The following is a 25,880-nucleotide window of genomic DNA, read 5'->3' on the forward strand; positions in this document are numbered from 1 at the left end:
AACTTCAGGTTTGCCGTGTAGTTGCGCAGTTCGATGATGTTTGTTTAACTAATTTTAGAAAAATCCTCAAAAGCCGTACGAAGCAACTTTCACTCGATAGTTTCTTTAAAAAATCTCTAAAACGGTCTAGTGATCATGATGAAAAGAAAGAAAGTGATGCACAGAAAAGGAAGACCGAATTGAGTGAAAGTGATGAAAATAAAATATAAAAGAAAAAAAATTAAAAAAAAATATAAAATTATAAAAATTAAAAAAATAAATAAGCTAAGTTAAAGTTCATGTAGTGTAAGTTAGTATAAGTTATCATACGTTATCGTAGTCGCCGTCCCTACCTCCTCGCTGATCTTCTGTCTCCTCCTGCGTAGCAGTCCCTACACCTGCGCTGGCCTGTCGCTAAGGTAAAGTGTTAATAAAAACACCTTTTTTATTTATTATTTTATTACTATTATCCTTTTTTTTTTGATATTCCAGTAATATTCAATTGTATTAATGTTATGTGTAATTATGTGTAGCCATTTATTAAGGAGTTATTATGGGTTTTTAGGCTGAGGAACGAATTAAACAAATTACCGTGTATTCTTATGGGAATATTTTCTCCAACATACGATCGTTTTAACATACAAAGCAGTTTCTGGAACGAATTAAGATCGCATGTAGAGGTATCACTGTAATGGTGCTCGCGCGGGGGAGAATATTGGTGCTCGCGCGGGGGAGAATATTGGTGCTCGCGCGCTCAAGAGTATTAGCCAGCGCGAGCGAGTAGGAGAATCAGGGCACGCGCAGGCGCGCGTCCATAGCAGAAAGATGGTGTGCGGGCTCATGGCGCACAGGAGATAGATGGCGCACAGGTGAACGCGAATGTTCTGGCGAGCGCTGGTGCGCTGGTGAAAGTTGGTGCGTAAGTGAGGGCGGCAATGTGGTTGTCGTCTCACCTACAGACTTGTGCGCTGGGGAGTGATGGCGCGCAATTATCTGTTGGCGAGCAGGTATCTGTTGGCGAGCAGGTATCTGTTGGCGAGCAGGTATATGTTGGCGAGCAGGTATCTGTTGGCGCGCAGGTATCTGTTGGCCCGTTGTTTGGCGCGCGGGAGAGCGCTGGCTTGCAAGCGATGTAGGGCGCACATGCTGGCGTGCAGGAGAGGGCAACCATGCAGGTGAGTGCTGGCACGCAGGAGAGCGCTGGCGTGCAGGAAAGTGCTGGCGCATAGGTGAGCGGTGGTGTGCAGGTGGGCGCTGGCGTGTAGGTTGTGGGCGCAGGGTGCGTAAGTGCAGGAGAGTGCTGGCACGCAGGAGAGCGCAAGTGCGCTATGGTGGGCTGCCGCGTAGGCAGCCCTGGGCGTGTGCGCGCTGGGTGTGCAGGTGATCGTGGGCGCTTGGCGCGCAGGGGAGCGCTGATGTGCAGGTAAATGATGGCGTGTAAGCGCGTGAGGCAGCTGCCGTCTGTGAGGGCGAGCAGGTTGAGTGGTGTGCCGAAGCGTTGTAGAGTGACGAGCTGTTGGTGTGTGCTGGTCTGAGCGCGTAGGCGCGTGGTGCGCAGGGTGAAAGTGATGGCGCGCTGCTGCGCACTTTGGAGGAGCTACATTAGGCTCTACAGGCGACAGGAACGGCGATGGAAGGTTGGCAGGTCTGTTGGATGGATGGTCGACGTGTCCTTTGAAAGGACGACCATCCACCAAAGGAAATCGCAAACGATCTGCCATCTGCAGAGAGGTCCAGGACCGAAGTCACGAGACTGGTTGCAGGTATAGTGATAGATGAATGAAGGTCTAGACAGTGAACCCTCGCTACTTCGCGGTTCGACAATCGCGGATTCACCACTTCGCGGGGTTTTTCCATAACCCATATATATATACATATCGCGGATTTTCCGGAAAATTCGAAAATACCGCGAAATCTGAAGACCCCCAAATACGATATTTTGTTACCTGTAATTCCATTAATACTGTAATTAGTAATATCTGCTCTTACTGATTGTTCATTGCATTACATATGATATATAATTCAGCACAGAAAGAAATAAAACACGAAAAGAGAATGTGATCATACGATAATTCAGCACGTAGTAAAATTAAATCGAACATGAAACGCAAATCAGATGCAGTCATACCATATTAGAATGGTGTGTACTGTAATGGATGTGCTTCTTTTCCATGAATCTTTTGTATGTATACGTACGTAGTACAGTACTGCATCCAATAATATTCTTTGTTGCAAAAATCACATTTCGAATAAGCGTACGAGAGAGAGAGAGAGAGAGAGAGAGAGAGAGAGAGAGAGAGAGAGAGAGAGAGAGAGAGAGAGAGAGAGAGAGAGAGAGAGAGAGGCGTAAAATAGCGTACGTAAAGTGTGTATTATTATTATTGTTATTATTATTATTATTGTTGTTGTTGTTAATAAAATTATTATTGTTATTATTATTATCATTATCATTATTATTATTACTGTACAGTATTATTATCATTATTTATTATTATTACGGTATTGTACTTAATCTACGTACGTTCAGTATGCGCGGGGCATCTTCTATGAGTAACCAACGCATCATAGTACTGTAAGACGGGTTGTGATTGGTTCAAGCGCTGATAGATGACGAATCAGAACTCAAGTTTTGTTATCTAGCCTGTGATTGGTGTTTTGCCCGCATCTCCTACCCGCAGCATCAAAGTTCTCGCGGGGCTGGATCGTCCACTCTCTGTTACCGCGTATCGCTGAGTAGACGTTCTTAAGTTTGTGAAGTTTAATCTGTGCTGTGTGCGACTGTTTTAAGTTGAACTTTTTGTTGAACTTTCTGTTAAATCCTACTGTACAATGCCTCCCAAGCGTTCTGCTTCTAGTAAGGCTGGTAGTGAGCCTAAACGCCACCGAAGGATGATGACGATAGCTGAGAAGGTTACGCTTCTCGACATGTTAAAAGATGGTAGAAGTTACGCGGCCGCCGGCCGCCATTTTGGCATCAACGAATCCACCGTTCGCTATATCAAAAAGGACGAGGCGAACATTAGAAAGACGGCTGCAATCACCTTTAGCAGATCAGCGAAGCGAGTCGTTACAACGCGTAATAAAACGATGGTACGCATGGAAGGTGCTTTAGCTGTGTGGATTGCCGACTGCCGGAAGAAGAACATAGCGTTGGATACGAACACCATCCAAACAAAGGCTTTGATTTTATATGAGAATTTTGCTGCAAAGGAACCTAAAGACGACGACGGCAACCATGCTGAAGATGATGATGATGATGCAGATGATCCTCAACCAGGGACATCCACTGATTCCCAGCCTCAGAAACGTTTTTCCGCAAGCAAAGGATGGTTCGCGAAGTTTCAGAAACGCTTCGCCCTGAAAAGCGTTTCCCTGCATGGGGAGTCTGCTTCCGCTGACACTGCCGCTGCTGAAACTTACGTGAACCAGACGTTCAAGAATATTATCGCCGAAGGTGGATACAAGCCGGAACAAGTCTTTAATATGGATGAGACTGGCTTGTTTTGGAAGAGAATGCCGTCGCGAACTTTCCTGTTCAAAGAGGAAGCCAAAGCCTCTGGCTTTAAGGCATTCAAGGATCGCGTTACCCTCGTGATGTGTGGCAATGCTGCTGGATTTTTGTTAAAGCCGGGGCTTATTTATAAGTCGAAAAATCCTCGCGCTTTGAAAAATAAAAATAAGAATCTCCTTCCCGTGTACTGGATGCATAATCCAAAAGCATGGATTACGAAGATGCTGACCTCCAACTGGTTCCACCAGTGTTTCATCCCGCAAGTCAGTCAATATCTCTTAGAGAAGGGCTTGCCATTCAAGATCCTTCTCCTTATGGATAACGCTGGTGGACACGCAACTGACCTGTCGCGTGAGGGCGTTCAGGTTGAGTTCCTGCCACCCAACACCACGTCATTAATTCAACCGATGGACCAGGGGGTTATCAGGGCGTTCAAGGCCCTCTACACGAAGAATACCTTGGCGGACCTCGTTGCGTGTGTGGATGCTGCCCAAGATGACGAGGATGAAGATTTCAACTTGAAGGCGTACTGGCGGCAGTACACCATAGCCACGTGCCTGCAGAATATTCAGAAGGCACTTCAAGAGATGAAACCTGCAACCGTGAATGCGAGCTGGAAGAAGTTGTGGCCCGATATTGTTTACGACGACAAGGGATTTACTCCGTCGGAAATCCAACACTCTGCAATACGGAAATCTGTGCAGTTGGCTGCCATAATTGGAGGTGACGGGTTTGGCGACATGACGACTGAAGACGTCGACGAGTTGTTGGACTGCCATTCCCAGCCCCTAACTGACGCAGACCTCGAAGACCTGACGAAATCGGCAAGTGAGGAAGAGAGTGATACCCAGGAAGAGACCCAAGAAAATGTCGAAGAAACGGGCTTAACATTAGAACGGCTTGCCAAGTTCTGCACCCATATCAAGGAGGCGAAAGAAATGTTACAAGAGTGGGACGAGGATATGGTTCGCTCGATGCAATTCTCCAACAAGGTCGATGACATCATAACTCCCTACAGGATGCTCTTGGATCGAAAAAAGAAGCAGCGGCAACAACTTCCGATCACAATGTTCTTCCAGCCTCGCAAAAAAGAGCCAGTTCCTCCTGCTAGTACGCCTTCGGAAGAAATTGAAGAAGTTTCCCAGGAAGAAGTTGAAGAAGTGTCCCAGGAAAAGACACTTCCGTCTGAAGAGACGTAAAATACTATCATTGACTGCACAGTAGAACACATCATCAGCTTCATCATCATCATTTCTACTGTGCAGCAAATTCATCGCCATCACCATTCAAGTTTTTCTTCAACTTCTTTCGTGGTGAGTACAGTAACAATCTTTATTTTTTACTTTAATATTCTTACTGCCTGTTTTATAGTTTAGTAATGTACGTACTGTATGCATTAAGTTAAAGGGAAGGTTTTAAAAGTCTACATGTTGTAACCTATCATATTTTTTTTGTTTAAAATTTACATTTATGTACGTAAAACAATCTCTCTCTCTCTCTCTCTCTCTCTCTCTCTCTCTCTCTCTCTCTCTCTCTCTCTCTCTCTCTCTCTCTCTCCTCTCCTCTCTCTCTCTCTCTCTCTCTCTCTCTCTCTCTCTCTCTCTCTCTCTCTCTCTCTCTCTCTCTCCCTCTCTCTCTCTCTCTCTCTCTCTCTCTCTCTCTCTCTCTCTCTCTCTCTCTCTCTCTCTCTCTCTCGTAAATTGTTTTCCTGCTTTGCTACGTACAATACTGTATAATCTATATTTGTAAGGTAACATATTTTGTAAATGCTTTTACTGTAAATACTGTATGTACTGTATCATTATTTATCACTATCATCATGCGCGTTAAATGCCTTGTTTGTTCTGAGCGTGGTTGTTTACTGAGCGTACACGCCGTCGTTTCAGGCGGCGTCATAAAGAAAAAGATTTCATTTGGAAGTCCTAAGAAAAATACGTAAACTAAAACATTGGTAATAAAAAAATCAACATACAGTACTGTATAATCAATATAATCGATGCAAAAACTAACCTATACATATATGTGTACACTAAATGAGTTTGTTTCTTCATTATGATCAGAGATGAACGTAAACAAAACATTGGTTGCCATTTTTTATCGTGCTTTTTAGGTGTTTAGGAAACGCATGATATAAAATCGCCTTTAATATTTGTGCCTGTTTTAGTTTAGGGTGCTGTAGTACATGCATTAAGTGTTCTGTACATTAAAGGGTGGTTTGTTAACAGTACTACGTACAAGGGAAGGTTTTAAAAGTCCGAATATACATGTTAAATAAATAGGTAAATATGATGTCACTACTTCGCGGATTTTCACCTATCGCGCCCGCGTCTGGAACCTATCTACCGCGATAAACGAGGGTTCACTCTAACGGAGGCTCCTCTGCAGGTGACTGCAGTGATGACGTTGAACCAAAGAGGCACCTCTTCACCGCTGGTGAAAGGAGACCACTAGGGCGAAGAGGAAGGCAAGCCTTCCGACAGATGAGCCCTCTGGGGGCCGTTGGATCAGCAAGCTAACCGTCAGCAGTCCTCCGAAGAGGAGTCTCTGTAAGTGAACTCCCCAGAGGGAAAGAAACACTAGCAGGAGAGACCAATGATGAACTTAGTTCCCCCTCACAGGATGGTCAGGAAAAGGAGAAACTAAGTCGGCAGCGACAGCTGTAGAGTTTGGCATGGCAGGGGAGATGGATGACGCCGCATGAGACACTTCTGACACAACAACGTCGATAAGAGTCAGGGGATCTACCTCAAGTTCTTCTTCCGCCGTTGCGAAAACCTCTCCCACTGGGAGGAAGACCACACCCTACACTTGTTGACACTATCACACCGCTGACCTCTGCAGGAAGGACAAAGGGCGTGAGGATTAGTGTTGACCGCCGACATATATGTTCCACAAGGGCGGCCAAAGTCCAAGGCAGGTGCGCATGGTTGCAGAAGTCAACTTCACACACACTCTACGAGAAAAAGAGAAAACAAAATGGCATTAATGGCTGCCAAAAGTTGGAGAGGATGAAGAGCGGCAACGACAGTTCACCATGCGAGCCAAAAGCGAAGAGAGCTTAATCACAGGTGTGTGAAGGGGAGCGGTAGCAAGCTACCCTCCCTATCCCCTCCTAACGAGCGGTGTGGGTAGTTGACCCTCGTTAAAAATTAATGGCTCATCATTTCAGCTACGCCGAAAGTAATACCCCATTAAATAGCGTGATTTGTATTCCAGTAATGGAACAATGAAGAATTCCACAACTACCACAGGATGAACAAAGCAGATTTTTACTATCTCTTGAGGTTGTTGGACCCAAGATTGCCAAGCAAGAGCACATCCTATTTGCAGCTGCCATCTTGTGTTTACATGATATCATGCCTGCGGTTTATGCGAGCTGCTTCCCATCCAGTTGGGAAGTAAATTGCTGCCATTGTCTCGAGCAACATCATCTCGTGCTTTCCATTTTGGCCAGCAACTGGCGAAAAAAAGCCTAGTGTGATTTCAGCTTAAGATGACTCATAAAACATTTAATTGCCACACCACGCTTCATAGGGTAACAACAAAACACTTGTTCGTATCTAAGAACACTTAATGATACTGTAGAGTAAAAAATTCACTAATAATTGATGGTTGAAATGCACTCAAAACTGAAAAATGGTAAAAAAATGCTTTAATGAAGCACAATCAACTTTTTAAGTCATGACATTTTTCTATTAAACTACTCAGTCTGAGTTAATGGAATCGAATGATGTGTTTTACGATTTTGTATAAACTATAATACTATAAATACACTATTAGTGGTTTTTTCAAATAAATAAATAATATATATATATATATATATATATATATATATATATATATATATATATATATATATATATATATATATATATATTTTATACCACAAGTATCTTTCATAAAGAAATGTAGGTGGGCCAGGGCACCAGCCACCCGTTGAGATACTACTGCTAGAGAGTTACAGTATTGGAACCTTTGACTGGTCACACAGTACCACACTGAATCTGTCTTTTTGGTTATAGCTCATTTTTTCTTTCCTTACACATACACCGAATAGTCTGGGCTATTCTTTTCACATTCTCCTCTATCCTCATACACCTGACAACACGGAGATTTCCAAACATTTCTTCTTTGCTCAAGGGGTTAAGGACACTCCAAGATCAAACCATTGTTCTCTAGTCTTGGGTAGTGCTATAGCCTCTGTACAATGGTCTTCCACTGTCTTGGGGTAGAGTTGTCTTGCTTGAGGGTACACTTGAGCACACTATTCTATCCTATTTCTCTTCCTTTTGTTGTTTTGATTTTTTTATAGTTTATATATAATAGATTTATTCTAAGGTTATTATTATTCTTAAACTTCTCTTGCAGTATATTTCCTTTCCTCACTGAGCTATTTTCCCTGTTGGAGCCCTTGAGCATATAGCATCCTGCCTTTCCAACTAGGGTTGTAGCTTAGCAACTAATAATAATAATAATAATAATAATAATAATAATAATAGTCTTGGGTAGTACCATAGCCTCTGTACCATGGTCTTCAACTGTCTTGGATTAGAGATCTCTTGCTTGAGGGTACACTCAGGCATGCTATTCTATCTTGTTTCTCTTCCTCTTGTTTTTATGAATTTTTATAGTTTATATCTGATAGATCTAATTCAATGTTGATATTAATTTCAAAATATTCAGCTTTACTGTTTCCTTTCCTCACATGGCTTTTTTTTCTTGTTGGAGTCCTTGGGCTCATAGCATCTTTCTTTTCCAACTAGGTTTATAGCAATGCTTGTAATAATAATAATAATAATAATAATAATAATAATAATAATAATAATAATAATAATAGCAAAGCTGCTGTGCCTAAATTATGCAGAAGATCGGTCAAGGTCCAAGAACCAGGGAGCATCTTTCGTGAATTAAATTGTTTCCGATTAAGCCACATGAGCCTGTTTCCTTGGCTTAGGTGGCGAGCCAAGGAATGGGAGGATACGAGAGGAAGTTGACTTGTGCACTTCCCTATGCTTAACTTCCCCTAGGGAAGTGGGCGCTGTCTACATGTCTAACTGAACAATTGGTCTGCGCAGGTAAAGCTACCTTATCTTGCAAAGGAACATGCTGTTCATCTAGCAAGGTAGACTGAAGGCGAGGCGAGAGCTGATAAGGCGTACTTATGTGCTCACCCCTCTAAGCATGCACAGGTAAAGTGTGCAAAATTAAATTCAACCTCCCCAAAAAGGATATGCACAGTACATAGAAATTAAATTAATATGGTGCCATCAATAACTATTTACTTATAAAAGAAGACATTACAGGGATTACATGGAATTTTTTGATTTCCAGAATAATGAAGATACAAAATATAGTACTGTATTAAATAATATATTACATTAACTTTGAATATTCCATATAATAACTGTAATGTGTATTTCTTTTACAAGTAAAAATTTTAATTCAAATTTAAACATAGCTCTTACCTGAAACTTTCCAAATCCAAGAGCATTTACAGCCTGGTCTACAGTAAATGTATCTGTAAAAAGGAAATCATAGTATAATAAGCAAGCATGAAATACAAAGAATAACATGATATTGGAAAATCTTGAATAAAAAATAAAAATATCCTAATATACCAAAACAAAATAAATATCACAAATCTTAAAAACAAGTTGTATGTTTCCTAACTATGAAAACCTGAGTACTTTAATGAAGAGACTAATTCAAACGCAGCTGGAACTTGGAAGTCAAAACTTATAACGAGGTGTCAGAAATTACTGGACGGTGAAAGGTAAGCCCCATTCCCTTGCCAGTACACTGGACAGTCACTTTGATTGTGGTGGCCAATGTGGTAACGTCCCTGATTGGTGAACGCCAAACTGGGGTTCGAGTCACGCTCAAACTCATTAGCTTCTTCGGTCGCTACAACCTCACTATCCTTGTGAGGTAAGGATGTGGGGTTTGGGGGAGCCTATAGATCTATCTGCTAAATCATCAGCAACCAATGCCTGGCCCTCCTTGGTCCTAGCTTGGGTGGAGAGGGCGCTTGGGCACTGATCGTGTGTGTATATGGTCAGTCTCTAGGGCACTGTTCTGCTCTATAGGGCAATGTCACTGTCCCTTGCCCCTGCCATTCATGAGTGGCCTTTAAACCTTTGAATCCGGGACTTTAAGGGGCAGTGATCTTAAGAGGTTAAGTTAAAGGACCCTGGTTTGTATAGTTGGGAAAAATACAAATTACTTTTAAAATTTGTGAATTGTTCCTACACAAATATGAACCTATGTCCTTTAATTAGGAGACTCATCCTTGGGAGGAAGTTCCTTTTAATAAGCTATTCCCTGTCCACCTAGGAAGGGAATAGGAGAGCGAGCATTTAGTGATTTTGTGTGCTTTGCGCCAAGACCATTGCTTCAAATGAGTCGACATCACTAGATTTGTGATAGTTGAACGAGTGTACGTAATTACAATTGTGCGTTCGAGCCGTACGTAAATATCTACCCTTGAAGAGGACATGCTAAAGGAAGTGCAAAAAAATCCATTGATTGCTTATCAAATATCATCTGATATCAAAACAACAACATTAATGCCAAAAAAAATTCAGTTACAAACATTATATATTCCCTATTTAAACTATGTTTAAATATTATTAAACAAAATGTTATTTTCATTAGTAAAATAAATTTTTGAATATACTTACCCGATAATCATGTAGCTGTCAACTCCGTTGCCCGACAGAATTCTACGGGAGGGATACGCCAGCTATCACTATACTAGAAGGGGGTGTACTCACAAGCGCCACCTGTGGCCAGGTACTACAGTACTTGTTGTTGACGCCACCTCACTTTTTCCTCGGTCCACTGGTTCTCTATGGGGAGGAAGGGTGGGTCAATTAAATCATGATTATCGGGTAAGTATATTCAAAAATTTATTTTACTAATGAAAATAACATTTTTCAATATTAAACTTACCCGATAATCATGTAGCTGATTCACACCCAGGGGGGTGGGTGAAAAACCAGTGTACAAGACTAAAGGATAGCTAAGTATCCCGTATTTCATATAATCAGTTATCCACAATAACAATGAAATAATAAGTACCTGGTAAGGAAGTCGACTTGAACCGTTACTCTGCCTTTAATAAGATCGTCTTCCTTACTGAGCGCAGCGTTCCTCTTGGAAAGCTGAATCAACTCAAAGGTGCTAAAGTATACAGGGCTGCAACCCATACTAAAGGACCTCATCACAACCTTTAACCTCGGCGCTTCTCAAGAAAGAATTGACCACCCGCCAAATCAACAAGGATGTGGAAGGCTTCTTAGCCGACCGTACAACCCATAAAAAGTATTCAAGAGAAAGGTTAAAAGGTTATGGGATTATGGGAATGTAGTGGCTGAGCCCTCGCCTACTACTGCATTCGTTGCTACGAATGGTCCCAGGGTGTAGCAGTACTCGTAAAGAGACTGGACATCTTTGAGATAGAATGATGCGAACACTGACTTGCTTCTCCAATAGGTTGCATCCATAACACTCTGCAGAGAATGGCTCTGTTTGAAGGCCACTGAAGTAGCCACAGCTCCCACTTCATGTGTCCTTACCTTCAGCAAAGCAAGGTCTTCTTCCTTCAGATGAGAATGTGTTTCTCTAATCAGAAGCCTGAATAGTAAGAAACTGAGTTCTTAGAACTTGGAAAAGAAGGTTTCTTGATAGCACACTATAAGGCTTCTGATTGTCCTTGTAAAGGTTAAGACCTTTTTAGATAGTACCTAAGAGCTCTAACTGGGCAAAGTACTCTCTTCAGTTCATTCCCCACCAAGTTGGACAGGCTTGGGATCTCGAACGACTTAGGCCAAGGACGTGAAGGAAGCTCGTTTAGCAAAAACCGAGCTGCAAGGAACATGTAGCCGTTTCAGATGTGAAAACAATGATCCTGCTGAAGGCGTGGATCTCACTTACTCTTTTAGCTGTTGTCAAGCACACGAGGAAAAGAGTTTTTAATGTGAGGTCCTAAAAAGAGGCTGATTGGAGAGGTTCAAATCTTGATGACATAAGGAACCTTAGGACCACGTCTAGATTCCAGCCTGGAGTGGACAACCGACGTTCCTTTGAGGTCTCAAAAGACCTAGGGAGGTCCTGTAGATCTTTGTTGGTGGAAAGATCCAAGCCTCTGAGGCGGAAAACCGCTGCCAACATACTTCTGTAACCCTTGATCGTAGGAGCTGAAAGGGATCTTACTTTCCTTAGATATAACAGGAAGTCAGCAATCTGGGTTACAGTGGTACTGGTTGAGGAAACTGCATTGGTCTTGTACCAGCTACGGAAGACTTCCCCTTGAGACTGATAGATTCTGAGATTGGATGTTCTCCTTGCTTTGGCAATCGCTCTGGCTGCCTCCTTCGAAAAGCCCCTAGCTCTTGAGAGTCTTTCGAAAGTCTGAAGGCAGTCAGACGAAGAGCGTGGAGGATTGGGTGTACCTTCTTTACGTGAGGTAGACTTAGAAGGTTCACTCCTAGAGGAAGAGTCCTGGGAATGTCGACCAGCCATTGCAGTACCTCTAAGAACCATTCTCTCGCGGGCCAGAGCGGAGCCAACCAACGTCAGCCGTGTCCCTTTGTGAGAGGAGAACTTCTGAAGTACCCTGTTGACAATCTTGAACGGCGGGAATGCATACAGGTCGAGATGGAACCAATCCAGCAGAAAAGCATCCACGTGAACTGCTGCTGGGTCTGGAATCGGAGAACAATACAACAGAGAGTCTCTAGGTTATCGAGGTAGCGAACAGATCTATGGTTGGCTGACCCCACAGGGCCCAAAGTCTGCTGCAAACATTCTTGAGAAGGGTCCACTCTGTGGGGATGACCTGACCCTTCCGGCTGAGGTGATCTGCCATGACATTCATACCGCCCTGAATGAACCTCGTTACCAGTTAGCTTTCGATCTTTAGACCAGATGAGTAGGTCCCTTGCGATCTAGAACAACTTCCACGAAAGAGTCCCTCCCTGCTTGAAGATGTAAGCCAGGGCTGTGGTGTTGTCAGAGTCCACCTCCACCACTTTGTTAAGCTGGAGGGACTTGAAGTTTATCAAGGCCAGAATAACCGCCAACAACTCCTTGCAATTGATGTGAAGTGTCCTTTGCTCCTGATTCCATGTTCCCGAGCATTCTTGTCCGTCCAAAGTCGCACCCCAGCCCGTGTCTGATGCGTCCGAGAGGAGACGGCGGTCGTGTTTCTGAACAGCCAAAGGTAGACTTCCTTGAGAAGAAAGCTGTTCTTACACCACGCGAGAGAAGACCTCCTCTCTTCGGAAACAGGAACTGAGACCGTCTCTAGCGTCATGTCCTTTATCCAGTGAGCAGCTAGATGATACTGAAGGGGGGGGAGGTGGAGTCTCCCTAACACGATGAACAGGGCCAGCGATGAAAGTGTCCCTGTTAGACTCATCCACTACCTGACTGAGCATCGGTTCCTTCTCAGCATGCTCTGGATGCATTCTAGGGCTTGGAAGATCCTTGGGGCCGACGGAGAAGCCTGAAAAGCTCGACTCTGAAGATCCATACCCAAGGAGACAATGGTCTGGGATGGGACGAGCTGAGACTCCTCAAAATTGACCAGGAGGCCCAGTTCCTTGGTCAGATCCATAGTCCATTTGAAAATCTCCAGACAGCGACGACTTGTGGGAGCTCTTAAAAGCCAGTCGTCTGACGGAGCCGGACACAAGATCATGGTACTGCTGCACAGTCTGTGAACTGTCAACCATGGGCAAGAGAGGAAGTACAGTGACAACCCGAATCTGTCTAGACTGTCTGGGTCGTACAGACAACTCCTTATCGGGTTGCTGAGGTTGCCGCACTGCGTCACAACAAGTCACTTCTGCTGGTTGTTGAACGTCTTCCCCGTGACACATTGACTCCGTAAACAAAAAATCCTCTAACAAGGACTAAGCTTGGACTGCATGTCTTGCAACACAGCTCAAGGTCTATGGGAGCAGGTGTGGTAACAGACGGGATTAGCGACTGAAGTGGAACCATTACCTTCCCTGGAAGCATGTTATGCTTAAATAAAAGTCCATAGGAGGCTACGCAGCTAAAGGCTCCCTCCAAATGACAGAGTCCTCAAGGGAATTTCAGAAGGAGGGAGAAAAGAACTTTCTCATCTACAGGGACCATATCCTAGAAAAGCTAAGTTCTCTCAGTGAGGGTTTCACTGGTGCAAAAGCAGCAGACTAGAAGGCAACGTTATGAAACTGCTTGCCAGTCTAGTGAGTTGGCAACAACCAAAGATGTGTGACTGAGAAGCATGCGGTAAGGTATGCAGAGCATGTTGTATGCAGAGTATGCTGTATGCAGAGCATGCTGTATGTAGAGCATGTTGTATGCAGAGCATGCTGAATGCAGAGCATGCTGTATGCAGAGCATGTTGTATGCAGAGCATGCTGAATGCAGAGCATGCTGTATGCAGAGCATGTTGTATGCAGACCATGCTGTATGCAGAGCATGCTGTATGTAGAGCATGTTGTATGCAGAGCATGCTGAATGCAGAGCATGCTGTATGCAGAGCATGTTGTATGCAGAGCATGCTGTAAGCAGAGCATGCTGTATGTAGAGCATGTTGTAAGGTAAGCAGAGCGTGTGCATGGCGTTTAACATTTCTCAGAAATTCCATGACCAGTGCTAGAGTGCTTTATGCATGCTTGCATGGGGTTTTAATATCCACATAATATTTACCTTACATTCATAACTCATGATTCATATTTTTGCCATATTTTGCGATATTGTTAAAAATATATTGCAAGGAATACAAATATATTTTTATAAGTAATACAAATAACCTCCATTATCATAATGTTTGAAAATGGAGGTAAGGTATGCTGAACAGCAGAGTCAGAACGAGCTGGAACAACAATAGTTGTGGTTTCCTCTTCAAGACTCTGTTGAGGGAACACCTGAGGCTCAGTCTGCAAAGGCTGATCAAAAGAAGTAGCAGAAGGTAGGCGCATGGGTGGAGGAGGCTGACTCCTGGCATGAGTGGCTGAACTCAAGGGTTGCGCTTGCTGAGTGGTTGGCGGATGCGCAGTAGCAAGTTCCTGAGGAACGAGTTGAGGTTCCTGCGGTGTGAGCTGAGAGCGAAAAGGCAGTGGCTGCGCAGAACGCAGTAAAAGTCTCGCAAGTTGAGGCTCCTGAGGCGCAAGGCTAAGGTGTTGAGGTGCTTGCCCTGAGGAGGGTTGAGCTCGCTGCAGCGAGAGCTGAGGAGACTGACTCATGGATGGGAGAGGTTGTTGTACCTCAAGCGAGTGTTGCCTCACTGGTGGAACAGCAAGTGGAAGCGGAGGACGAGAGGTATAAGCCTCCTGTTCCCATTGCTGAGGTTGCCTTAAGGAAGGCGGAGGGAGCTGCACACCACTGGGATCAGTAAACTCATAACGTGGCTCAACATCGTACGCCTGGCAGGCGGTACTGCGGTCAGGCGGAGCGAGCGCAGGCGGAGCGAGCGCAGGCGGAGGCGCAACCTTCTCAGCCCGACACTCACGCATCAAGACCGAAAGTTGTGACTGCATGGACTGCAGTAGAGTCAACTTGGGGTCGGCAGACACTAAGGTCTGCTCAGAGATCTGTTGCGGCAGAACCTTACTCCTCTTAGGCGGAGTGCATTCAACTGATGACTGCGGCGAGTCAGAGCTAACCCAATGACTGCATCCGGGTTGTTGAACTCTAACTTCGTACGTCTGGCATAGGTCTGGACTTTACATTTAAGAGGTCTTGAGACCTGAGACCAGCGTTTTCTCCCCTAAATTTCTTCTGCAGACGAGCAAAAAAAGGGCTCAATCGTCTGCGGGTGGGAGTGACGGTCTCGGTAAGACACGCCCGCAACCACCGAGGATACTTCTGTGCGCCGATCAAGGCCTGCTGAACCCTTTTGCCCTTCGACATTGCTTCTCCCCTGGGCTTGGGAGCTTGCAAGAGGTCCCGGACTGGGAGGACGACTGGCCCGCACAGAAGTACCCTCACGCACAACACTGACACACTTTGCGCTAATCACTTATCACTTTGATTTTCTGTTTGCACTTATTTCACTGAACTCGAAACTTTAAGTGGTTTGTATCTGAAACACGCAATTCTATCCTTTCTCAAAAGTTAGTAATTGCGAAAACAGAATTACAATGTAACAGAAAAATCTAATGAAAGATAAATAATTCAGTGGCTGGAAAGAGACTAAACACTAGATCACTCTAGAAACGTTTACCTTCTTCCCCTAAAGAGACTAGGGAGAAGAGTAAAAACGATAACAACGTTACTCGCTTGAATGAAACGTTTATCCTCCTCTTTCTCCCTCCGTCTCTATCTCTCTCTCTCTCTCTCTCTCTCTTGACTTAGAACCTGAGAGAAGAGCCCAATCATATATATCGTTAAAACATATTATTGTTAAAGGAAAAAACTGAAATATTTCCCAAAATGAAAAGTTCCTTTATTAGGATTAAAACCATTAAGTTAAGAAAGAATGAACAAAACGCTAGACACGGTTACTCTTACTGCAACGTGAAACCGTGAAAATTCTTTCTCTATCGTAACGATAGAGCGCAAGTTGAACGTTCTGAACGTCAACAACTGCAGAGACAAAACAAAACGTTAGTTCAACTTTGAAAACAGTACGAGACTATCAAAGAAATTCTTTCAAAGACATTAAAATAGCATAATATGTTAACAGGTAAAACCGAAATGACGGGCTCAAAGTTAATTAACTTCGGTACCAAGAAAAGACCGCCTACTATTAGGAAGGTCGAATATAAACAAATATAAAAATTAATTTTAATAAGTTTATAATAAAAGGAAGTTAATCGAAGAGGCCTATAAGAGGCGGAGAGATATAAAATAAATCTATAACTTTTGTTAAGCAAAATTAAGAAAGAGAGTCTATCCTCTCTTAGACACCAACACTTCCGTCTAAGGGAAGGGTCGGCCATTTAAAGGTGAAAAAGAGTTCATACTCTCTTCGTCACCATAAATAATCAAAATAATTCCAAAAGCTAACTAAGCTAATATAGAAGTTTCCAGTATAGCAAATAGCTGCAAATTTAGAGAAATACTTCACCAAACCGTGAACAATACTCCAAAATCATAAGCGTATCCAAGAACGTCTTGCCGGAAGCACGACAGAGGAAAAAGTGAGGTGGCGTCAACAACAAGTACTGTAGTACCTGGCCACAGGTGGCGCTTGTGAGTACACCCCCTTCTAGTATAGTGATAGCTGGCGTATCCCTCCCGTAGAATTCTGTCGGGCAACGGAGTTGACAGCTACATGATTATCGGGTAAGTTTAATATTGAAAATTAGTTTCCACACGAAACTTAAAAGGGTCATCCACATTGCACTCCAGTCCTAGAATATTTGATAGCAGGTAAACGCCACTGGTATCCTTGCAATTATGAAAATGGCACAATCTCTCGGTCAGACAACTTTGACAATCTGTCAATATATGCTTAGCAGTTTATGGTACCAAGCAATTTTCACAGAAGGGCAGATGCTCTCCACTCAAAAAAAGCTGGGCATCAATCTGGTGAGAACAATTCTCATTTGGCATAACACTACTTCTCTTGACCTTTGCATATCAAAATATGTCCATGGGTGAGATCAATTAACAATTTCACTCATTTTCTGATTTTCTAACTCCCAATAAAAGTTCCAAGAGTCTCTAAGTATAGACTGAATTGTAGGGTACATATCTTTGGCAGGTACTGTACCATAAAGTTATTTCATACACAACTATGAACTGCCTCCTTTGCTAGAGAGTCCACTTTCTCATTTCCCCTGATAACTACATGACCAGGAAGTCGTCAAAATTTTATATTCGACCTCTATTTTGAATTAGATACAGCTATTTAAGAATATTACTATTGGATATAATGAATTAAAGTAGTTTATTACCATCAATACACTCAATAACAATATTTATCAGGCAGATGGAAAATTTCCTTGACTGCCATTAAAATAGCATAGCATTCAACTGTAAAAATGGATGCTTGGTCAGGTAATCTAACACTTCGAGAAAACATATCCACCAGTAAAACTTGAAACAGAATCCTTAGGGAATTCTACATGCCCCAGGAAAGTGACCCTCATTATCTCTGGATGTTTCTTGTTTTGAATCCTATATACATTTACAGAATTCTACCAAGTCTAGAATCCATAGAGGTACTTTAGAGTACTCTAAAAGTTAAAACTTTACCCTTGGGGATTCCAAGTTCTCCAAGGCTCTAAAAGCTCTATACCCTAAACTAGAGGTTTAGGGTAGGTAGGGTGATTATCCCCAAAATGTAATACATTTTACATCAAAAACAGTTACATAAGTGTGATTTTGGCTGCTTCTGAAGTTTAATCCCGTATCGAATTAGCGATGACAAGCGATGGAAATTCAAAGGCATTTTACAAGTTTCTACTAAAAAACTATATACTATATGGGAAAAGATGTAAGAGCTCCACTGGCTAGTCTAATTCTAGCATTGTGTACAGAGTCTAATAGTGTCAGTGCTGTTTTTGTAGCTGAGGAATATATTTCACAGCCATATGTAAGTTTAGGCAATTAATGCTTTGTAAAGAATTAGGTGCTTTCTATCAGCTCCCAAAAGGAGTATCGGGTAAAACTGATCAAATTCAGACTGAATATGTTTCACTTTCAAATTTTTAATATGGGGAACCATTGTTGATTTACTATCAAAAAGTAATCATAAGAAGAATGTTTCACATTTGCAATAAATTCTTTTCCCACATACAGTATATATAAGGAAGTTTCAGGATGAACACTCCTTATACGGCAAAATTGCGTAGCCACAGTTTTCAAAGATGAAAAGTTAAATCCTCGTTTGGCAGCCCATTCTGGTATTTCATTAATAATTACCTGAATCTTTCTTTCGGAAAGAGCAATTCGAAATGCTGCAAATGAGATAGAGGTTATCGACAAATAAGGTGTGCATGACTCCATGAGGTACAGTATTATGGAACTACTGTAATGCCATTTATGGATAAAGCAAACTATGTTACACTAGAATGCTGGCTTGTGGAACACATTGTTCTTAATTATGAATTAATGAGAATATACTGCATACTCTAACTCTAAATTGAAAGTAATTCAGGAAAGGCCTAACAGTCGACGTTCCACTCTTAGTCCAATTTCATGAATGGTTTGAAAATGAATGTGTGATGTTTCTTACTGGCAAAAGCTTTACAAATTGATGCCTCTCATCTTGCTAAAACATCAGTGCAGGATCGCATTCATCGGAATCCACATTGTGAGGGGTTAAAAATCCTTTCAGTTGTTTTAAATCCAATACCAATCATATATTTACCATCTTTTACATTAATATACATATACTGTACAAGATGGTAATGCAATTGGCCCAAAATTGGTCACAAATTTACCATCTTTTCCAGGTTTCAAAAAGGCTAAAATGATAGAAATATTCCAAATATTTTAGGAATAAACTCTTTCTAAATTCTATTGATGATACTGAGCAAAATTTATTTAGTTTTTATGGGTAAATGTTTGATAATTGAATAGGTGATAATATCAATTTCAGGAGCCAAATCATCACATGTAGCTAACGCTGACAAAAGTTCTTTCATGCTAAAAGGAAAATTACAAGTCCATTCTTACAGCTCCATATAATACCACTCTTACAGCTCCAAAGTCTAGAGGGTAATTTTCTTCTTGAATGAACTCTTAGTAATACATAGATGTAGGATTTCTTAAAAACATTTTTTAAAAATAATCTCCAAAAGCTTCACTTACATCTTCAGGATTTTGTACCATTTGACCATTGCATTCCATTACAGGTGATGGGAATGGTATGTGTTTCCCGCTGATCTTTCTTATTTCTATATAGACTTTTTTTAAGTTAGTCCTCCAATTTTGGATATAAAATCTACATAAGTCTGGGGTTTAACCTGTTTGATTTGATATCGAAACTTAGCTCTTACTTTCTTACAACAAACTAAATAGTTATTAGAGGAATGACGCCTATATCGAGTAAATACTACTCTCATAGCTTTACAAGTTATTCAACTTTGGATATTCCACCAAGGATCTGTTTTTCGTGCAAACTGGCCAGTAGTACAGGCCTCTATATTGACTATTCAAAAACCCAAGCTTCCAGTATAGTGGGAAAATTATCAGCATCTATTTCTAATAATCTAAGTACAGCAAATAATGCCCAATTAGCTTTATCAATTATCCATCGTAGAGATCTTGGTGCAGCTATTTAATCAACTAAATGAATTAGGAAAGGAAAATGGTCACCTCCAATACCTTCATCCATTACTTCCCATGAAAATTCTAAAAAATACTCAGGAGTGCACAATGAGATATCTATAGACGTACAGGTTCCATTCATACATGAAAATGTGTTGGTGCTCAAGTATTCAAAACAGCAAGCTCTTTCTCTTCAATGAAAGAAAAAAATCTGATTGCCTTGGGAGTAAGAAATAACATCTCCCATCAAAGTCTCCCAATAGTATAAAAGCTTAGGAAGCTTATGTATCAAATAATAAAGTTCTTGCTTTAGGTTTTAGTCAACTCGATTGGGTGGCAGATATATGGAGCAGATGGTGTATAACCATCATTATCTCCTCCTACACCTATTGATGCAAAGGTCCTTGGTTAGATTTCGCCAGTCATCTCTATCTTGAGCTTTTATATCAATGTTTCTCCACTCATCATCTACCTCACATTTCATATTCCTCAGCCATGTAGGTCTGGGTCTTCCAATTCTTCTAGTGCCAAGTGGAACCTAGTTGAAAGTTTGGTGAACTAATCTCTTGGGAAGTGCAAACAGCATGCCCAAACCATCTTGATATACCCCTCACCATAATCTCATCCACATATGGTACTCAAGTAATCTCTTATAGTTTTGTTTCTAATCCTGTCCTGCCAATTAACTCCAAATATTCTTCTGAAGGCTTTGTTCTCAAATATGATGGATATTGTTTCATTGTCATACCACGACTCATGTCCATAGAGTAACACCGATCTCACTAAACTTGATATAAAGCCTGATCTTTATATGTAATTTCAGGGGATTTGATTTACAAATTTTACTTAATCTAGCCATTGTCTGATTTGATTTATTCAATCTTTCATTAAACACCAATTCTAAAGATCCTGTATTAGAGATCATACTTCCTCAATACTTAAATGATTCCACCTCATTAATCCTTTCTCCTTTCAATGATATTTCATCTTCCATTGCATATTCTGTTCTCATTATCATCATCTTTCTTCTATTTATCTTGAGCCCAACCTGATGTGATATTTCATGCATTCTGGTAAGCAAGCTTTACAAGTCCTGTGGTGTTTTGCTTATGACAGCGTCATCAGCATACTCTAGGTCCGCGAATATCCTACCACTAATACAGTCCAATCCTTTTCCACCATATCCAACTGTTCTATGCATTACAAAATCCACGAGGATAAACAACAGAGGTGACAACACATTCCCTTGGAGTACTCCGCTTTTCACTGGAAATTCATTTGATAGAGCTCCACAAACATTAACGTTACAATTGCTATGCTCATGAACACTCTATCAAATTTACATACTCAAGAGGAACAACATAATAACGAAAGATTCTCCACAAAATTGGCTGGTGAACACTATCAAGGCTTTTTCATATTCTACAAATGCCATCAAAAGTGGATTTCTAAATTCTACACATTGCTGTATGACATGTCTTAAAATCAAAATTTGGTCAGTATAATTTCTACCTTTTCTAAATCTTACTTGTACTGCTACTGCTTGAAGATTTGTTAGTAGTTATATCTTACTATGGATGATATCTCATCTTACTAATATTACACTCCCACCATGTCTACATTTGTCTTCCTGGCTTCATTATGATAAAATCCATATCATCTGGGACATAATTTGTTTTGGCCTAATATTACTTCTTCCAAGGATAAGATGATTAGAAAATTTTCCTTGAATAATATTTTTAAAAATTCATATTTAGATCTAAGGCCTTGCCAATTCCATTAAAGAATATGTAATGAATACCTATCAATAAGGATAATTCATATCTTTATTAACTATACAAAGGCGAGTTCTTTACTTAGGATATATGTTACAATGCGAGCTGCATTTAGGCATAAAACATTCCTGTGGTTTCAACAACTCTCCGCTGGTTAGCCAGGGTAGGGGAGCAAATCAACATTCCTGCTCACACACTAATCCAGTGAGTTCTTCACTTTTGATTGCAGGCAGGACCTCTAGGGGAAAGGTGATGGCGGGACAAGTATGTGTAAGGAATATGTATAAGTTTGTATAGTTTGGACAAATACAATTTACATCTAAAACTGTCATATGTTCATTCATGAATAGAAACCTTCGTTCTTTACTTAGGAGACTCGTCTCTAGGTGGGTTAAAGTACAAATTTCCTCTAGCTGGACACATTGCCCTGGGATACAAATCTGATCTTGATAGGGAATGAGAAGAGTATCCTGATGCCTTGTGGAGCCTCAGCCTGTCAATGTTAGAGAGTTGATGGCCTAAGCAATCATGGTGAGTGGAAAACTCTGTGTGATTTTACCCGGTAAGTATAAGGAGTGAGTTGACCCACACTCATATAACAACTAGGCACTCACAAAGTCCCCCTCACAGGGACATTGGGGGACATAACAAAATATACAGTACACACATATTTCAAATCACAAAACTAATATGGTGCTTGTTTGCAGTCAGGAGGCCAGCTTACAGAGTCTACAGCAGATGCTGTGCCCTAAGAGAGGGGAAGAAGGAAGAAAAGGCCAGTCATTCTATCCATTCATCACAGATTAAAATTGTGTAACTTCTGCCCTCGGCTGACTGCTACTAGTCCTGCAAGGGAGTTAAGGTAGCTAAGCCACTTGTTGAGCAACAACCACAGTTCCTACAGTCAAAGTATCTAGGGTCCTATGGGTTATGTCTTGCATGTAGTAGGTGCTTGGAGTACCTGCACCACAGAGAAACTTCTCTTGAATGCCAAGGATATGCTTATGCCTTGACGTTATGAGCTCTAGGTCTTCTACTCTGTTGAGCAGAGTGATGATCAAGACTACAGTCTATGACCTGATGAATGCAAGAGGAAACAGTGGTCTTGGTGAGTCTCCTTTCAACCATGACCATACTCAGAAGCAGACACTTGACATGAGGGCGAGTTCTCTTAGTATGCTTGAGATAGAGCCATAACACTCTCACAGGACATAGTAACAGTTGGTCAGGAAAAGTTACTTCCTGAAGACTCGAAATCTGGAAGGGCCTGAACCTCGACCCCTATAGCCAGATTTTGAGTCTTAGTAATAAACTCTGAGATGAAGTCGAGTGTTATTTACCCCCATCCTCTTGAATAGGTAATGTTATAGGATAGACCATGCCACTCACTAACCCTCTTTGCTGAGGCAAGTGCAATAATGATGACCATCCTACTTTCAGCAAACATAGTACCTTCAACATGTTCCAAGGAGATGGTCTCGCTTCCGACTGAGGGTATGTAAGATTGAAACTTTGTATGAGCATACACACTTCTGTCCAGGAGGAAATATCGACTCCTTTCTGGCTAAGGGCTGAAAACCTTTCACTGCCTAAACTGAGCAAAGTTTTTCCTCCTGTAGATGCAACAAAAACTCACCCATCAGGGTATAGTGGCTTCCACGACACCAACTACAAAATAGTGTCCACGTCGCCTGGTAGACGGCCATAGAAGACCTCCAGAGGTACCCAGACATCTGCTTCACTGCAGTGTGAGAAAAACCACTCCTTGTCAGATGTTGAATAACCTCCAGGTGTGAAGCTGTAGGGATGCGACTGTCTTGTGAAAGATCTCTGCGTGTGGTTACCAAAGAAAAATGTGTAGGGGTGGAGGCTTCCTTAAAACCTATGTCAGCACAAGTAGAAGGTCTGGATACCATACTGCTTGCTACCACAGTGGTGCTATTAGTCATTGACAGGTTCTAGGATGACCTCAGCTTGTTGAGGAATACATAGATGTCCAGGTTGTCTCACAGGTATTGAAAGACATCCTGGGAGTCCCCCTGTGGGTCAGATACCAGTGAACAGTACACCAGAAGTTTCCGGCTAAGATATCATGAACAGGTCTAGTATTGGGGAACCCCACAAAGTCAAGACTTTGTTGGCTATCTGGGAATGCAAAGACCACTCGGAACCAACTATCCGAGTTCTGCTCAGATTGTCTGCCAGAATGTTCCTCTTGCCTGGTATGAACAGGCCTGACAGGGAAATCGAATCGTCTTTCCATCCATTGCAGAATTTCCACGGCTATATGGCAAAGTAATTGAAAAAGTACCTCCTTATTTGTTTAGATATGCCATTACCATTGCATTGTCACTCATCAACACTACAGAGTGACCTGAATGGAAATGCTGAAGAGCTGGAAGGGTTGCCCTCATTTTCAGGAGGTTTATGTGGCTCAGCCAATTGGAATTGGACCACAGTCTGGAGGCTATGTGCCGTAACAGGTGAGCCCCACCACCCTTCTTTTGATGCATCCGTAATGAGAGTCAAGTCAGGGAAGGAGAGAGAAGATCTTTCCCTTTGAGAAGGTTGACTTCTAGGACCCTCCAATTCAAGTCTCTTTTGCTCTAGCCCTACCAGAACCAGCATGTCCTTGCTTTGAGACCAGAAGGTCTTCAGCTGCTACTGGAGAGATCGAATGCAAAGGCGACTGTTGGGGGACCAGACGTTCAAGGAAAGTCAGGTGCCCCAGGAGGCATTGTCACAGGTGAGGTAGTAGCAAGCCTTGCAAGAGAAAGGGTCAAGCCACTTCTTTGAATCTCTTGATTCTTCTTTGAAATGGAAACACTTTTCCTAATTGGGTGTTTATTTATATTTCCAGATATACCAGGTTCTGAAATGGTTGCAGTGAGGATTCTCGAAATTCACCACGACCCTCAGGTCGGGGCAAAATGAGAGAAGCCTGTCTTGGTGTAAAAGAAGGGTCTCCACTGAGTCTGCCTGAATCAACCAGGCATCTAGGTACCAAAAAAAACAAGTGCCACTTACATGGGCCCAGGTTGAGACAAGCGTGAACACTCTTGTGAACACTTGATAAGCTTTCAGCAGGCTGAAGCACAGCACATAAAACTGGTACAGTATACCTTTACATGCAGTAACTACAAACACCTCGTTCTATAAATTTTAGCAGCCAAGTTCCAGTAAAGCTGGAAACATACAGTACTCTTATAAATGATGAAGGCTTGCACTCACGTAGGAACAAATTTAAAGTTGGTGGAGCTGGGAATACCTATGTACTCTCCTATAATTGAAAACAAAGTGGCTACTCTGTTTGCTGCCTGAGGAGTGGGGCTTCCCAGCTGCCCACCAGTAACTACCGACAAATCCTTGGATACGTTTACAGCAGCAGGGTTCCAACCAAGGTGAAAACACCTCTTCGTATTAAAGGATGAAGGTTTGTATTTCGTGTGGGAACAGAGATAATTTTCCCTACATTTCTAATATGGCTGATGCAGCTATTGCTTTTGTCAAAACTTTTCTGAATTTCATCTACTTTTCTAACAATAATATATTAACAATCGTAATAATTTTATATCAATAATAGAAAACTGCATCGCTAAAACTACTTTGGTTCTATAAGTATCATACTTACCATCTGGTACAACACCAGACACTGCTGCAGACATCTCAATTTGTGCTCCAGGATCCAGAGAGGTTGGTGCTGAACTTGAAGGACTACTGCTGAAGCCATCATAAGAATCCTTAGCCTCATTACTTGAAATTTCAGATTCTTCATAAGCTTCACTATTGGAACGAATACGGTTCATTGTTGCAGTCCTAAAAGAGGAAATCAAAAAAATTAATACTTTTATAACAAATTTGTTGGAAATTTATATTTTTCCGAACTATACAAACACGAGTCTTTTATATAGGATATAACAGCAAAGCTGGAGCATACAGCAATCAAAATTTTCTAATGAAGTGTAGGTAGTTGGCCAGTAGTTAGCGGCTGGGAGTGGGGAAACCCCAACCTCATGCTTGCTCACTAAGTAGTTATTCTGATTGCAACTTTGACTTTCTAGGGGGGTTGGTGATGGCAGGAAAGTATGAGTAAAAGACTCAAGTTTGTTGTTAGGAAAAATAAAAATTACCTCCAAACTCGTTATTTATTCTGGGCTAAATACAAACATTTACATCGAAGATTCATCCTTAGGCAGGAGGAAATTCTTGCTCCTACTAGCTGGAAAGCTAAGACCGGGATTCCTATACTCTGACCTTGTAGGTAGTGAGAGTTCAAATTCCTTACACCTCGTGGATCAATGACACGCAATAAAGGACACTGAGCAGAAAATCTGTGTTGTAACACTGAGGCCTATGTTTACTAATGGGTTTGCCTGGTTCCAACCTAGTAGCAGTAG

The 25,880-nt window shown here is 41.8% G+C and overlaps 1 protein-coding gene across 3 annotated transcripts in view; it reads right to left on the minus strand.

The window, feature by feature from the left end:
- The window catches only part of LOC137630572 (synaptic vesicle 2-related protein), a 115,644-nt gene that overhangs the window by 82,260 nt on the left and 7,504 nt on the right, over positions 1 to 25,880 (minus strand). For all 3 annotated transcript variants that reach the window (XR_011041734.1, XM_068362105.1, XM_068362106.1), the window contains exons 2-3: positions 25,115 to 25,299; positions 8,956 to 9,008 (exon numbers count right to left, since the gene is read on the minus strand). Coding sequence is in view for 2 of the 3 variants with exons in the window: in XM_068362105.1 (XP_068218206.1) it covers positions 8,956 to 9,008; positions 25,115 to 25,299 (238 nt within the window). In the remaining variant the exon portion in view is untranslated. The remainder of the gene's footprint in view (positions 1 to 8,955; positions 9,009 to 25,114; positions 25,300 to 25,880) is intronic.

Source organism: Palaemon carinicauda, chromosome 38 (genome assembly GCF_036898095.1).
Source record: "Palaemon carinicauda isolate YSFRI2023 chromosome 38, ASM3689809v2, whole genome shotgun sequence".
NCBI lineage: Eukaryota > Metazoa > Arthropoda > Malacostraca > Decapoda > Palaemonidae > Palaemon > Palaemon carinicauda.